At 35.8% G+C, this 14319-nt stretch overlaps 2 protein-coding genes across 2 annotated transcripts; one reads left to right on the top strand and one right to left on the bottom strand.

Annotated features, from left to right (window-relative positions):
• The first annotated feature begins 5820 nt into the window (after window positions 1-5820).
• Window positions 5821-11078, top strand: LOC113772331 (C2 domain-containing protein At1g53590-like). The gene is made up of 13 exons (XM_027316923.1): window positions 5821-5954; window positions 6101-6258; window positions 6363-6437; window positions 6710-6853; window positions 7032-7127; window positions 7231-7362; window positions 7656-7808; window positions 7941-7982; window positions 8148-8196; window positions 8561-8653; window positions 8740-8923; window positions 9406-9529; window positions 9840-11078. Exons 2-13 carry the CDS (start codon window positions 6130-6132, stop codon window positions 10887-10889), a joined length of 2271 nt encoding a protein of 756 aa, XP_027172724.1. The 5' UTR covers window positions 5821-5954; window positions 6101-6129; the 3' UTR covers window positions 10890-11078.
• Window positions 11079-11730: 652 nt separating this feature from the next.
• Window positions 11731-13596, bottom strand: LOC113772332 (pentatricopeptide repeat-containing protein At3g14580, mitochondrial). The gene has a single exon (XM_027316925.1). It carries the CDS (start codon window positions 13555-13557, stop codon window positions 12346-12348), a length of 1212 nt encoding a protein of 403 aa, XP_027172726.1. The 5' UTR covers window positions 13558-13596; the 3' UTR covers window positions 11731-12345.
• Between the last annotated feature and the right edge of the window lie 723 nt (window positions 13597-14319).

The raw sequence follows: 14319 nt of genomic DNA, 5'->3' as shown, positions 1-14319 counted from the left end.
GAATAGTTAATGGGCGAAGGGAGGAGATTGCGGCAAAGAATCTGAATAGAGGATTGAGGAGTAATTTTTTAGTATAGTTTAATCCTGTTGCAAGAATTGGGCCCAGAAGAGAAGCAGACTGGTAAATTAGTGAAGTGGGCCATGGTCTTTCCGAGGAAATTCAGGATATACGCGCTGCGGCCACGTGGCCGCGCCATTTTTATTTTTATTTATTTTTTTAAATTTTTTTGATTGTCATCTCTACTCCTACTTCTACTCCTACTCTATCTACGGAAGAGGCTCAACTGAGCCTATGAGAACCGATGGGGACAGAACCACCATCGGACCAGACGGGTGCTCTCGCACCCGTCTGGATTTGAAGCAGAGCCACAAGAGTGGCCGCGCCATTTTTATGATAGACTTATTATGCGTGCTGGTGCTGATGCAGGAGAGCGAGTCAGATGTACATTTGTAGTGCTTATAAGCTATACTAGATGTACATTACTGAGACATGAAATTTTGTTTTTCAGAAAAGAAAAAGAGACTAATTTTTATGGATATTTTCATTAACAAATTGACTCTAGTTAGGCGTTTTAATTCTTTGCCTATTAGAAAGAAGAGAAACTGAATATTTAGATTATAGAGTAAATGTTCTTCTAAAATAAACGTTCCCTTGAAACATATACAGATGGTACAGTATAAAAACAAAATATCATCCTATATTCTAGTGCAAAATTCTTATAAGAATAGATTAAGAAGAATTGAATCCTTGCTTAAAAAAAAAAAAAAGAAGAATTGAATCCTCGTCCCAGACACAAAGTAAAGCTAAAAGGGCGTGTAAGAAGCACCTGGGAGATACTGATATACCCCGCTTCCATAACGGATCATGCAAGAGAATCAAAAAAGTAAAGCTAAAAGGAAGAGGGCCCTCATAAAAATTTGGAGTCCTCTCCGTCTTAGGTCCAATAAACATTTTTATTTGATAGTTACTCCCTCCCTTTTTTTATAATTGACGTTTAAGAAATTTGCTTTAGTGTACTTTTATCTGTCGTTTTATTATCCCCATACAGTATTAATTATTTTTTCACAATTTTATCCTTTTATCTCTCTTTTCCAATACAGGGTTCTTAATTACTACTCCTAGTAATTATTGCTTCTCTCTTTGTAACAACCCTAGTAATTGCATTGCTTTTAGCTTAGTAAAACAGCACCATTTAGTACTCTAGTCAGAGAAAACATGGGTGAATTTGACAATTAATGAGGGTACAAAAGGAAAGTAGTGTACAGATTTAAGCAATGAAAAACTTTTCTTAATTGGTGTGCAAAACCTTAAACGTCAGTTATAAAAAAAGGGAGGGAGTACAAACCAAGCTTGCGTTTAGCCTATTCCCAAAAAATTTTCACCCTCGTTACGGACATTTAATAGTAACCACTGAGCATTGCCCAGTTGATACTCAAAAGTGACTAAGTTACTCTTCGAACGATAGGTTGGGGGCTTGAACCCCACTTGCAGTGAAAATAAATTTAAAGGAGGTGTCAAAATACCCTTTTAGTCTAGTCAGGTTTATATACCTGTTAATCTTTTACAGAGCCTCTCCCTGTAGAATAAAATAGATTAATTTATACAAATATTATTGTTATCGGAAAAAAAAAAAGTTACGAACATTTAATAGTGAGAATTGGTTCTCCAATGAATTTGTGGGTGCAAGTAAGGGTGTAATCGAATCGAGTAGAGATCGAGTAGTGCACACTACTCGAACTCGATTCAAGTTAAAAAATTTGGATTCAAACTCGAATTCGAACACATCGAACTCTTGAAAATTAAGCTCGAATTCGATTTTATTTTGCATTACTCGAGATCGAATTCAAACTCATGCTTATCGAATCCAATCGAGTTTAAGAAATATAAATTTATATTTTATATCAATTTCAGAAAAGGGACAAATTAGACATTTCATACTAATAAATAAAAAATAAAAAAAACATATGTGTGTATGTGTGAAGCTTGATTGAATTCGACTAAGTTTGACGAGCTTTTGAGTTTCACATATATTAAGAACGAACTCGACTCGTCAAATGGTTTGAGCTGCTCGAACTTGAGCTCAAACTCGATCAATGAGAGTTCGTACTCGAGTTTTGACTGAACAAGCTTGCGAATTACTCAATCAAGCTCGATTTGTTTGCACCCCTAGGTGCAAGACAGAGACGATTATAATTTAGTACAGTTGTTGTCTAGTTTGTTATACTTCTTATAATATATCGTGTTCATCTTTCATAGACTGTCGTATTTCTTATAAGATTTATTGTGCACAAATAAAATCCATACTTCTAATAAATAAAAATACAATAAGATGCTCACAACAGAATAATATAAGGTTTGCATAGATTGGATTTTTATTTATTTATTTTAAAACGTTACCATATATAAATGTAGAAAAGTTTTGTTCGTATGATATGTTTTGGGGTGTTTTTAAAATTTTGAATATTTTTTAAGGCTTTTTAAAATTTTAGAATTTTGGGATATTTTAGGAGAAGTTGGGGATTGGTGGGTGGGGGTGGTGATAGAGAAAGAAAGGGGTAGTTTTTTTTTTTTTTTTATAGCTATTTTATACCAATACATTTACAGTGTGTTAGTGTAAATTTATATTTGAAAAAACTGTTTTTGACGAAAAACACTAATTCATACATAGCCATATAAATATATTCCAAAACATGAAACAAATAAATCAATCACAACCCCACCTGTTTGGACTTTGGATTCCGAATTCGTGCAATTCAAACCTTATACTGTATATTTTGGCACTGCCTTATATGCATATTCACCAGAATATCTACCTTGTATATAAAAAGAAATAAAGGTTACTGTAGCAACCTCTTTTTTTTGCCAAGTGTATAGTCTCTTATTTTGACAAGTGTCAGTTTCTCCACTATTTTCTTTTATTAGTCAAAAGTCATAAATATCTCTCCTGTCAACTCTTTTTTTTTTTCTTTCTGCCTCTACTTTTAACTTTCATCTCCCTCTTTTTTCTTCATCTTTCCTTTTCCCCCCTTCAAATTTTTTCTTTATAATTAATTATACTAAGATTATTTTCTTACTATTTTTTTAGATGATTATTGTTGACCATGGAGAGATGTGGCAACAATCAATTGATTTATATTGTCACTTCCTATTCCATCAATTTTAACTCTTTAATCCAGTATTTTACTTTTTCTTTTCTTTTTTTTTCCTTCATCCTAATTTTTCTCTACCTTTCCTCATTCCGTTTAATCAATGCATTTTTCCTTTTTCCTCTATAATTAATTGAATATATGTTTTTCTTGCACGGGAATGGATATTTCTTTTATTCCATTGTTCAAAAATCAAATCATGATCATCTTTTTTTAAAGAGAAACATAGACAATAGACCTTTGACCTCCACTACTCCTACTGTCTAGTATATTCCATTTTCTTTTTATTCCTATTCTTCCCTCATTTCACGCTATCAAATATGGACTTAACTTTTTTTATTAACTGTATTTTTTAACTTTCTTTTTATTAAATGTATTTTATTTAGCCTTTATCATTTTTCTTTTTTGCCTCTTTATTCTGTTACTTTGGTGTATTTATTTATTTTGGCTTGATCTCCTTGATATTCATTAAGCCTTCCATTATTTTGGTTCTGCAAATCAATTTTCCTTTTGTGCAGTTTGTCTTAAATCTAAATGCAAAATTTATTTTTTGCAATTCTGATGTTTTAGTTCCTTTTTAATGCATAATTGAATCTTGCACTTCATTTACTAATTCTTTGGTATTGAATTTTTGTACCCTTTTTATGCATTGAAAAGCCTTCCATTCAACTTTCTTGCAAGTTTTATTGTGAATTTGTAGGATAGAAGTTTTTACATGATGGTATATTGTTTGAAAAAGAAATAGTGATAAAATTTTATGTATTTGTAATTATAATAGCATGATACTTGAGTTTTATGAAACATATATCATTTATGTTAATATTGAACCAGTTTTGCATTTCTCCTGTGCTTGGTTTTTGAATTCTTTGCTGTTGTTTGTCCATACAATACAATATATATCTCTATTGCATCACAATAAGCAAGTTGGAGCAAACATTTGAAACATTCCACTAAAGATAAACTTTTTTAGACTCATTTTTTGACAATTATAATTTCTTTTTATTTGAAAACAAATTATGCTATAATGAATTCTAGCCATAAATAGATGGGCCGAGACTGTGCTTGCACAGTCTGGTTCCTTCTAGTTTTCTGTACACTAATCATGCGGGAATATACACCATCAAACTAAGGAGGCCTTTATCAGGGATTCAGGATTGTCCCGAACAGCTGCAACGTGCAAAAAAAAAAAAGCTGCAACGTGCAACCTGCTGTGGAGGGCCCGGAGGTGGAGGTCCCCCGGACCACGGCCGTGGAGTAGTTAGCATTCATGAATCATCAGACAACATGGCAACGTCGGCAAGCAGTCGCTTTTCCCGGCCGGCCCTACCTCACGACACCTTATCCGCCATTGTATCCAAACCTTGACCTTATTCGGGTGTTAAAAAGCTAGTACGCGGTTAAGCAAGAAAGAACCTTTTTTCTGAAACAAGAAATAGCAGTTATTGTAGTTATCAAATATTACCAGGGATTCCATTGTCAGACTATCTGCCAAGTCATAGTAGTGCTAATTTATGATGCATCTTGGAATTATTAGGAATATCCCAATTGCTTTATCCCGTGAATAGCTAAATTTTTAGTCATCTTTACGATAATAAATAATAAAGCCTGTGTAGTTAATTTGATGTTAATTTTCAAATTTATATTTATTTCTATTATCAACTTGCACGCAAATTCTACGCAATCAAAACTATTTCTCTCCAATTTTTCGTTAGGGTGATGTTTGAATTGTAGTTTTTCACAGCAAAATTTTTAAATTTTTCATGAATATATTTTTTAATTATTTTTTTATCTCACGTACTTCAAATTGCTATAATAAATATTTCTACATAAATTTCAAAAAATAGCAATCCAAATGGACCTAAGTTTTCATTATTCCAGTGGAAGAAATCTTCTTATTAATAAGTAAATTTTCCACCAAAGAAAGTGCTGGTGGGATCGAATTTTAACAGATCCACATCTTGCAAAAGATGAAAATTATTAGTTCATGCGTGTGGTCTAAACCACGCGCTGCTGCTTCCGACCCTTGCACTACACCTACTCCAAAAGTTGCTTTGCATGTGCCTCCAATTTGGTCAGACCACACGCCTCTTCCAACATATTACCACATTTTTCGCATCTTGATTCTACATTTTGTAGTTGTAATCCAATAGTTTGTTCAAATACGTGTAGTCATAGTAAGAAAGCTAGTTTAACGTGATTTAATTTACATCAAATATGAGTCATTAGTTTGTTCAAATGCGTGTAAACTGGAAAGGAATGGATTAAGTGGTAGGGGAAATTCTAAATTCGAAACCTTTTATTTGCGATAAAAAAAATAAAAATGTGTATTAATTTTGTTTATTTTCAAAATTTATTCTTATCTCTATTATCTATTAACTATTATCTCTATTATTAACTCACGCACAAATTCTATGCAACCAAAAGTATCTCTCTCCAATTCTCACGTTCTCCATTACTAGCCGTTTGTTTACTTCCAATTATACATATTTCTGTATAACACACTTTTAATTACATGGTATATAAAATAGTTATATACACTTGCACTGTTTTTGTAATTCTTTTAATTAAAAATATTTTTTTACGCGCATTGAATGCGACTCGATAGCTAGTTAAAATTCATTTTATAGATATCGTCTCCTTCCTTCTCTAATCCTATTTCCCATTTAATCTAAACACTTCCTTACATTCATTCAACCGTCCACATGTGTCGTTGTGTAACCGCCACCACGCACTATACTTCAACTCCACGACACCGTTTTACTGCGTCAGAAGCACAGATCTTCAAAACCCAGTGTTGACTCACGCCGGTTGCATATAGCCCCTGTTCCATAGGAATGCCTATATAGTTTGGATTTTTTAATGCTATTTTGGCTTTCTTGTGGAGTTTGTTAGTATAAATTTGGATCAGGGTTGTGTATAAATTTGTTTCTTTTCTTTTCCTTTCTTCTTGAAGGAAAAAAAAAGTTTATAGGTGGCAGCAAAATGGGAAGTGTATTGGAGGCAACACTACTACATCATGTAGGCATTGTGTTGATAGTGCTATGGATGCTCAATTCATTCAATTACTGCAACCCAGTTGCCTACTTTATCTCTTTTGTCTATCTTTTTCTGGTAAGTCAGCTTGTATGCTTTTTGTTTTTGTTTTTGTTTTTTTTTTTTTTGATGGTTGGATTGGATGCTTGAGATGTTAAAAGTTTTGATTTTGACTGATGAAGGTTCATGAGATGTATGTGGTAAGATTGAGGAAGACACTGGAATTTGAGGAGAAAAGAAACTCAAATCAAAGAAAGGTAAGACTTATAAGCAAATTCTTCCAGCTGTATTCCTCTGGTTACTGTGGGTGATGAAATAGACTATGCGTTGGAAAGATGATAGCAGAAAGGTGGCATGAAAAGTTTGTTTGAAACTGAATTGAATTGTACAATTTTCTTTGATTTCTGGCTTTTGCTGTTACTGATGGGTAATAAATCTACTTTTCAAGTGAAGGGACTTTTAGGATTTAGATTCTTTCACAGATACCGTAGAAGTGGTCCTCAGGCCCCTCTTCTTTTGCTTTTTGCAGATTCTTTCTGACTCTGAAACTGTACGGTGGTTGAACCATGCCGTTGAGAAGATGTGGCCTGTTTGTATGGAGCGGATTGTTTCGCAGAAAATATTATTGCCTATTGTGCCATGGTTCTTGCAAAAGTATAAACCATGGACTGTGGTATGTAATTAAATTCCTCTGTTGCGTTATCAAAAGGTTATATAAGGATGCTATTGTTTTCTGCATTCCAGTTGTCTGTCTTATTGATGCTATTTGGAAGGTTAGTTTGTGGTTGTTACGCAACACTAATATGGTCTTGATCTGCGCATCACTCTTGATTGCTTCGTGATATCTGCAGAAGGAAGGAGTTGTTCAAGAATTATGCTTGGGGAGATCCCCACCAATGTTTACAGAAATGAGGGTTCTTGATCAATCTAAAGGCGATGATCACTTGGTATGTGGTTTGTGTTAAGAGCACTACTCTTCAGCAGTTTGCTAGCACATTTTTCGTTAGATTCATTTGACGCTTATTTCCTCATACTGCTTATCAATTGCAGGTACTAGAGTTGGGACTGAACTTCCGAACTGCTGATGATATGAATGCATTGCTTGCAGTTAAGCTGCGGAAACGATTGGGTTTTGGGATGTGGGCGAGGTTGCACTTGTTAGGCATGCATGTCGAAGGAAAGGTAGGTTACCCGATTCTCAAGTCCTAGCCTCAGTATGGCATCTTGGAAGAATCGTGCCAGTTTCTAGAGAATTCTGCATGTACTATATTCGTAAATGCATATACTTGCTTTCTATTTAGCTTCATTTTTGCCAACTGAGGATTTCTCATTTGTAATCTTCTAATAGAATGAATTGCTGTAGTTAATAGTTATGCTCCACTAGCCTATTTGTTGCCAAGGAAAATGATTACTTCTCGTAATAGTTCATGCCCTGAGACAAATTTTTATGAAAATTTTCACTATTTTGTTTTCAGGTCTTGGTTGGGGTGAAGTTTATACGAAAATGGCCCTTCCTTGGTCGTGTGCGTCTATGCTTTGTTGAGCCACCATACTTTCAGATGATTGTGAAACCAATATTCACCCATGGCCTTGATGTTACTGTACTTCCAGGGATTGCAGGATGGCTGGTAAGTTAATGTGGCAAGATCTGTTTAAATGTCTCTTTTTGTATGTCTGAGAGCATGTGAGTGCCTCAAGCGTGCGAGTCTGTGTACCAGTTTATCTAACTCATACTAATCATCTACTTTCCTGTTTATTAGGATAAACTTCTGGCTGTTGCCTTTGAGCAGACACTTGTTGAGGTAATATTCTTGGACCTATAATACTTCATTTGCAATCTTCTCAATGATTAGGAAATTACTGCATCTCGTTCTTTTTTAACATTTCATTCTTCATGTTCATTTATGAGGATAAAATTTGTTGGAAGTGTTCTTAATGCAACTAAACATGCTTGTGGAACTTTGCAGCCAAATATGTTGGTGGTTGATATGGAGAAATTTGCTTCACCGCAAGCAGGTAATTTCATGACCCAAGTTTACCAATTAAGGTTCCAGACATTCTTGGGTTCTTCCCATGTAATGGTCCAACTAAGCATGTAAGCCAACATCTTGTTGACTTGATGGGATTCGTCTGATGCTGATGCTTATATTGGTGTTTTTGGAGGATTATGGAACTAATGTACTAATACTACATGTTGTAATAATCAGTAGATGTATTTGGTCCATTAGGGTCAGAGGACCTTGGTTTTTGTTTGTATTATAATTATTGGGAAATATATGGTTGATGGTTTCAGTACAATGAGTGTATTATATTTTATAGTCCTCAAATACTACTTATTCCTCTTTATATGTTTGTTATTAATTTTCTGTTGATACATCAGAAAGCTGGTTCTCTATTGATGAGAAGCAGCCTGTAGCTTATGCTGTTGTTGAAGTAATTGAAGCAGCTGAAATGAAGCCCTCGGATCTAAATGGTGAGCTCAAACACGTTGATGACATCTTGTACAAATGACAATATACAATGACATGTACATGTGTATTCATTTAATTTGTTTTTCAGGATTGGCTGATCCTTATGTCAAGGGCCAGCTTGGTCCTTACAGATTTAGGACGAAGACGCAGAAGAGGACACTAACTCCAAAATGGCACGAGGAGTTTAAGGTCCCCATCCGTACCTGGGAGTCACCAAATGTTCTTGGAATCGAAGTTCGGGACAAAGATCGTTTTGTCGATGATAAGATGGGGTCCGTGCTTATTTTCAGTTTGGTTTTACTGCAGCTACAAAGAATTATATTTAAGCTTATCTTTTGAGTTTCTCAGTTTATAATTTGTAGAGTGGTTCTACTATCTCTCTTTCTCTCTTGAAATTTGCTTCCATGCCCAGATAATTTTTTATTAAATTGTCTCTATTTTCTGCATGTGGTAATTGGTTTCATTTTTGTTTCTTTTTGTGTCGTAGTGTTAGTCTCTTCTGATTTTAAACACCACAAGGGTCGTAAGGAAATTTTCTTCTGAACGGTAAGAAGCTAGAGGCTGTTTTCTATTTCATATTTTATGTTCAAATTTTTTTGGTGAAAAGAGTAGTATGACTGACATCAAGGTGATTCCTTGTCCTCCATCGTGTGATGGTAATTTGATCTTGTGATCTAAAGCCTGTGAAACATATGAAATTTCTTACTACTTTTTGTAACGAAATAATGATAGTAGGGCCTCATGATATTTTCAGGGAATGTTCCATAAACCTAAATGAGTTCAGAGATGGCCAGCGGCATGACATGTGGTTGTCTCTACAGAATGTTAAAGTAGGACGGCTACATCTTGCAATTACTGTGACTGAGGGCAATGGAAAGGTGATCTTGGTGCTTGATTTAAGTAGTTACTTGCCTGTCTTTTTTAGGGTTCCCGTTGTGTTCTTGATGATAGTGATATATAATTACTAGTTTGCTGAAACCAGAAGAAGAAACTTGAAAGGATTAATTGATTGTTTCAGTTTACATTATTCCCAAGACTTTAATTAATGGCTTTGCAAGACATATTACTCAATTATTGTAAAACCTGTGACTGTTGTCGACACAAAGGTGCTTGAGGGCTTTGTGAGACATGGTGCTCGTTCTTTTGGATTTTGTGTTTACTGTTCCCTGAGTAATAATTCATGTGCAGGGGTCTAATGAACCATTTGGAAAAGAGAATTTAGATGAATATAAAAGAGAGTCATTTGCAACCGATTCAACTAATCAAGGTTCCTTCTCATCGGTTACATCTGAGAAATCTCTGAAAGTAGCAGATGCTTATGAGCCTATAGATGTTGAAGGGCAACAGGAAACTGGGATATGGGTTCATCGTCCAGGGAGTGAAGTTGCTCAAATATGGGAGGCAAGGAAGGGGAAGAGTAGGATCCTTGACACCAACATTCATGGTGAGGGTGTTGACTCTGCAGGCACCTTCAAGTCAACAGCATCTGGATCACGTAACAATGACAGTAGGAATGCAGAAGAAACTGCAGGTGCTGAAAAAGAGCATTCTCCAAATGCTGTAAAAAGGGGCTTACATAAGATGAGTTCATTGTTTCATCGAGGACAGAGAAGTGAGAAGTCTGTTTGTGTTGAAGAGCCACTTCCATCGCGACACATTAATCTTCGATCCATGAATTCTGACGAAATTGGTGTGAAGTTCATAGTGGATGACCCTGTTACTGCTCCATCTGCTCAAAACATACCGCAACCAGATGGAAAAGAAAGTTCTGAAGATAGTGGGCCCGAAAGTCCACACAGGGGCAAGGTAAAAGACAGGGCAAAAAGGATTTTAAAGCAATCTGCTCATGGCATAAGGCACGCTCTTTCCAGGAAAGGATCAAAGAAATTTTATTTTGAATCAAAATCACAACCTACAGAAAGGGATGTTTCAGTGGAATCTACTACTTCTGAAGAGGAGTTACTTCCATCAGTGGTTTATACCCCTCGTGTTGAACCAATCTCGGTTGTCTCCTACCCCATCTCTGATCATGACAAAGACTCCTCTAGTCCTAGTAAAAACAGAATCCAGTCTCCTTCGAGTGATGTTGTAAAGGATATTGTAATACAAGAAGAAAAGGTTATTCCCGAATCTAAAATAGGTGATGACGAATCCGGCTGCATTCAGAGAAATGAAGTAATTGAAGAATCTAAGAGTAGTCCCAAGCTGCCTGGTGGAGATATGAAGGTAGACAAATAGTTTTTATTTTTTTCTTAGGCTCAAGAGGTAGTTGGTCATGTGTTAAAAGTGCATACTGGTTGGGAGATAGACTTGGCTTTGTAGATTGAGGTCTTTGGTGATCTGTATGTACAGCTGTTTTTGCTGGATATCATAGACAGTCATGCTTGTTTGATAGTACATAGTTTTTGGTTCCTGTAATTTGTTCAATCTGTTGGCTGATGTTTAAAACTGAAGAGATTTTCTGTAAAGATGTTCGAATTCTTTTTAGTGACGGCAATTATGAAAACTACCTTGGCACTTTTGCTGATATTCACTTTCCGCATCTTCTGCGACTGGGTAACTTTCTGTCTAATGTGCTCATGCATCGTGACACTACAGGTCCCAAAACGCTATATTGTCGTGACACTAGGAAATTGCCGCAGACTTAAACTCGAGCAAAAACTGCAGTTGTAAATCAGCTACTTTAAAGTCCAAACTTATAAGTACTGCATTTATAAATCAGATCCTTTCGAAATTTGAGTTCAGTATGAACAGTTATTGAAAGTTGTGTGTAGTGATCAATTGAATATCCTACTGTCTCGATATTTTTAAGGCTATCTGGGAAAAAATTTCATTAACCACACAAAGAAGTCCATTCATAAGCTGAGTGCTAGAAGAATAGTATAGAGATTCAAGTATTATTTTTTGAGGGAGAGGGGGACCTTTGTGGCCCTTGACCCTTCTGCAGTCATTAGGTGTGAACCATTTCTTTTGTTTACTGATTTCGTTGTTTAAGACCACCATGGGTCTGTCGATGATACTGAAACCACCAGAAACCACAGAAACAGCCAGAATGAAAACTCTAGGATCTCTATGAGCTAACCAGAAATCTGGGCTGGTGCGTAAAATGTATTATCTTTCAGGAATGTTGGATATTGAAATGACAGTTTATCCCCATTTTACATGCTTGGTGATGCCAATAGATAACAGAACAGCTGCTGTTGCATTTCTATGACTTTAAGCTGTCCCGGGGAAACAAAATTTTGTGAGCTCCAGCTCTTTCCCCTGCTCAGCTACTCGGAGAACTAAAATCTGCTATCAGAGTTCTTTTCACAAATTCAGAAAAGAAATCTGGGCAACCATACCAAGTGACGGATAATTCTCGTAGACATCTCATTGTTGGTACTGTTAAAGTATTCAGTTTGATCCCAGTTCAGCAGCAGAGAACTGCCAGAAGTTGCACATCTGACTATTCAGGCAAGAAAAACCAGTGCATAGACCATCATATTGACAGCATATACAACACTTCTCAATGCAGGTGTTATTTAGCTGGGCAACCAGTGAAGGAAAGCAGGAACTTGGCTCAATCTATAACTAAAACCAATCAATGGGTCCCCTGATTTTTGCCCTCTGAGCATTAAATCTGTTGATTACTGACTAACATCACAACTACTTCGACTTCCATCAGCAGATCGTATACATATATCATGCTGGATTAGCTTCCAACAATTTCTTCATAAGGGAAATTGGTAGACTCAATCCTACCAGAAACCAGGCACTGAACAATCCGCTTCCACATCCCCATTTTGGGAACAAAACCCTGTCTTGTCATTTGTTTCAACGCCCATTCGACATCTCCCACAAGATTTTCATTGCAAAATCCTTGTATCGCCAACTTGTAAGACTCGAAACTTGGATTTACACCCTTCTGAATCATTCTACACATCAAATCTTTCGCCTCAACAAACCTCTTGGCATCAAGTAAACAATACAAAACCTCCTGATAAGTTCCAGGATTTGGATCGCACCCTTTAATCATCATCCTATCATAAAGCTTAATACCCTCTTCGACCCTTCCACTCTTTTTAAGCCCTGAGATCAGTATATTAAAAGTGATCGCATCAGGCTCAATACCATCCCTTTCCATCCTATCTAGCAACCCAAATGCATCATCAGGACGCCCACGATCACATAAACCATGCATTATAGTGGAAAACGTTCTCACATTAGGCCTAAAGTTCTGCTTCGGGAATTCATCAAGCACAGCAAAGGCAGCATCGATCTTCCCACATTGGCACAACCCTTTGATCATAATATTCAAACTACAAGCATCAATTTCAACTCCCAACCTAGAAGCACCCATATAAACCTCGTGAATAACTTCAAATTGCTTAGCTGAAACAAGCAAATTCAGCACAAAATTGAAGGATTTAACAGTAGGCCAGCTCTTATAACTATGCATATCAAAAAGGGTCTTAATAGCACTATTTATTCTCCCACCTAAATTACCATAAATCTTCATAACATTAACAAAAAACTCCTCAGAAAGTCTGCATTTTCTTTCAAGCTTGATTTTTTCCATAAGGGCTTCAATTGCATCAAAATCTTTGGCTAGTGCCAGCTTATTTATGACTGTAGAGTAAAGGGCTTCATTGGGATTGTAGTCTTTCCTTTGCGAGATTTGATTGAACAATGGAAGAGTAAAGTTGGGATCTTTAAGGGATTGGAAAATTTTGATGGTCTCATTTGGGCTTAACCAGTCTTTGTGGTTCGCTAGGTTGGGGATATGGGATTCTTGGGATGGAGAAAATGGATGAGAGGACGTTAAAAAATTTGATCTTTGCAGAAGAGATTGATAGAACAGTGAAGATTTGAAGACGGCTAGCCGGAATTTGGCGTTCTTGACGAGCAACGAACGTGAAATCATGGCCTTCCCTCTGAGACTGTGTCCGACGAGCTACAGGATGGCTTCAAAGCTGCCTAAAGTCTGCACCTTTTATGTCATCCGTCTTCTTCATTTTTGATTTTCTCATAATTTGATCTATCTTTTTCATTTTTTGTCTAAATCGTTTTTTGTCATTAATGTTTGATATTTTGGTTCTTTTTTATTTGTTGTAATATCACGTAAATGTTTAAAATTTACAGATGCATACAAGGCAACATATCCACACTAGCAAATTCTTGGCTCTTAACAATAATGTATGCATTCAAACTTGTTATTTTCCTGTTTTTTACAAATTGTGTCAGCACAGAATTCGACTTAGGGTTGAAAGAACAAGTCTAGAATAGATGCAATACTAAAAAAATACCTTCAGCTGGCAAAATTACAGCAAAACAGTATACACCAGAAGTGTTTAAAATGTAATAATATCTTTTAGACAAGAGGTCTTGATTTTTAGATCTAATTGCGGGAACATTTGTTTACAAGATCATCATATGCTTTGCACAGAGAATGTGAAATGCATTGATTGGTCTACAATGCATATGAGAATCAGTTCAAGAAAGGAAGTCACGATTTAATTTGTGCAACAAAATTATCTTGAATAGTCACCTCTTTCATTTATAGGGTGGAAGCCATTTTTTATTTTCCCACAATTTTCATAATGAATTATTCAGCCCAAATAAAAAAAAAATTAACTTAGGCGACATGTAAAAATTAACAAAATTATGCTAGTAAAATACACTAGCA

This window comes from Coffea eugenioides, chromosome 5 (genome assembly GCF_003713205.1).
Source record: "Coffea eugenioides isolate CCC68of chromosome 5, Ceug_1.0, whole genome shotgun sequence".
NCBI lineage: Eukaryota > Viridiplantae > Streptophyta > Magnoliopsida > Gentianales > Rubiaceae > Coffea > Coffea eugenioides.
Note: the sequence above shows the minus strand (reverse complement) of the source record. Positions and strands in the feature narration are given on the sequence as shown.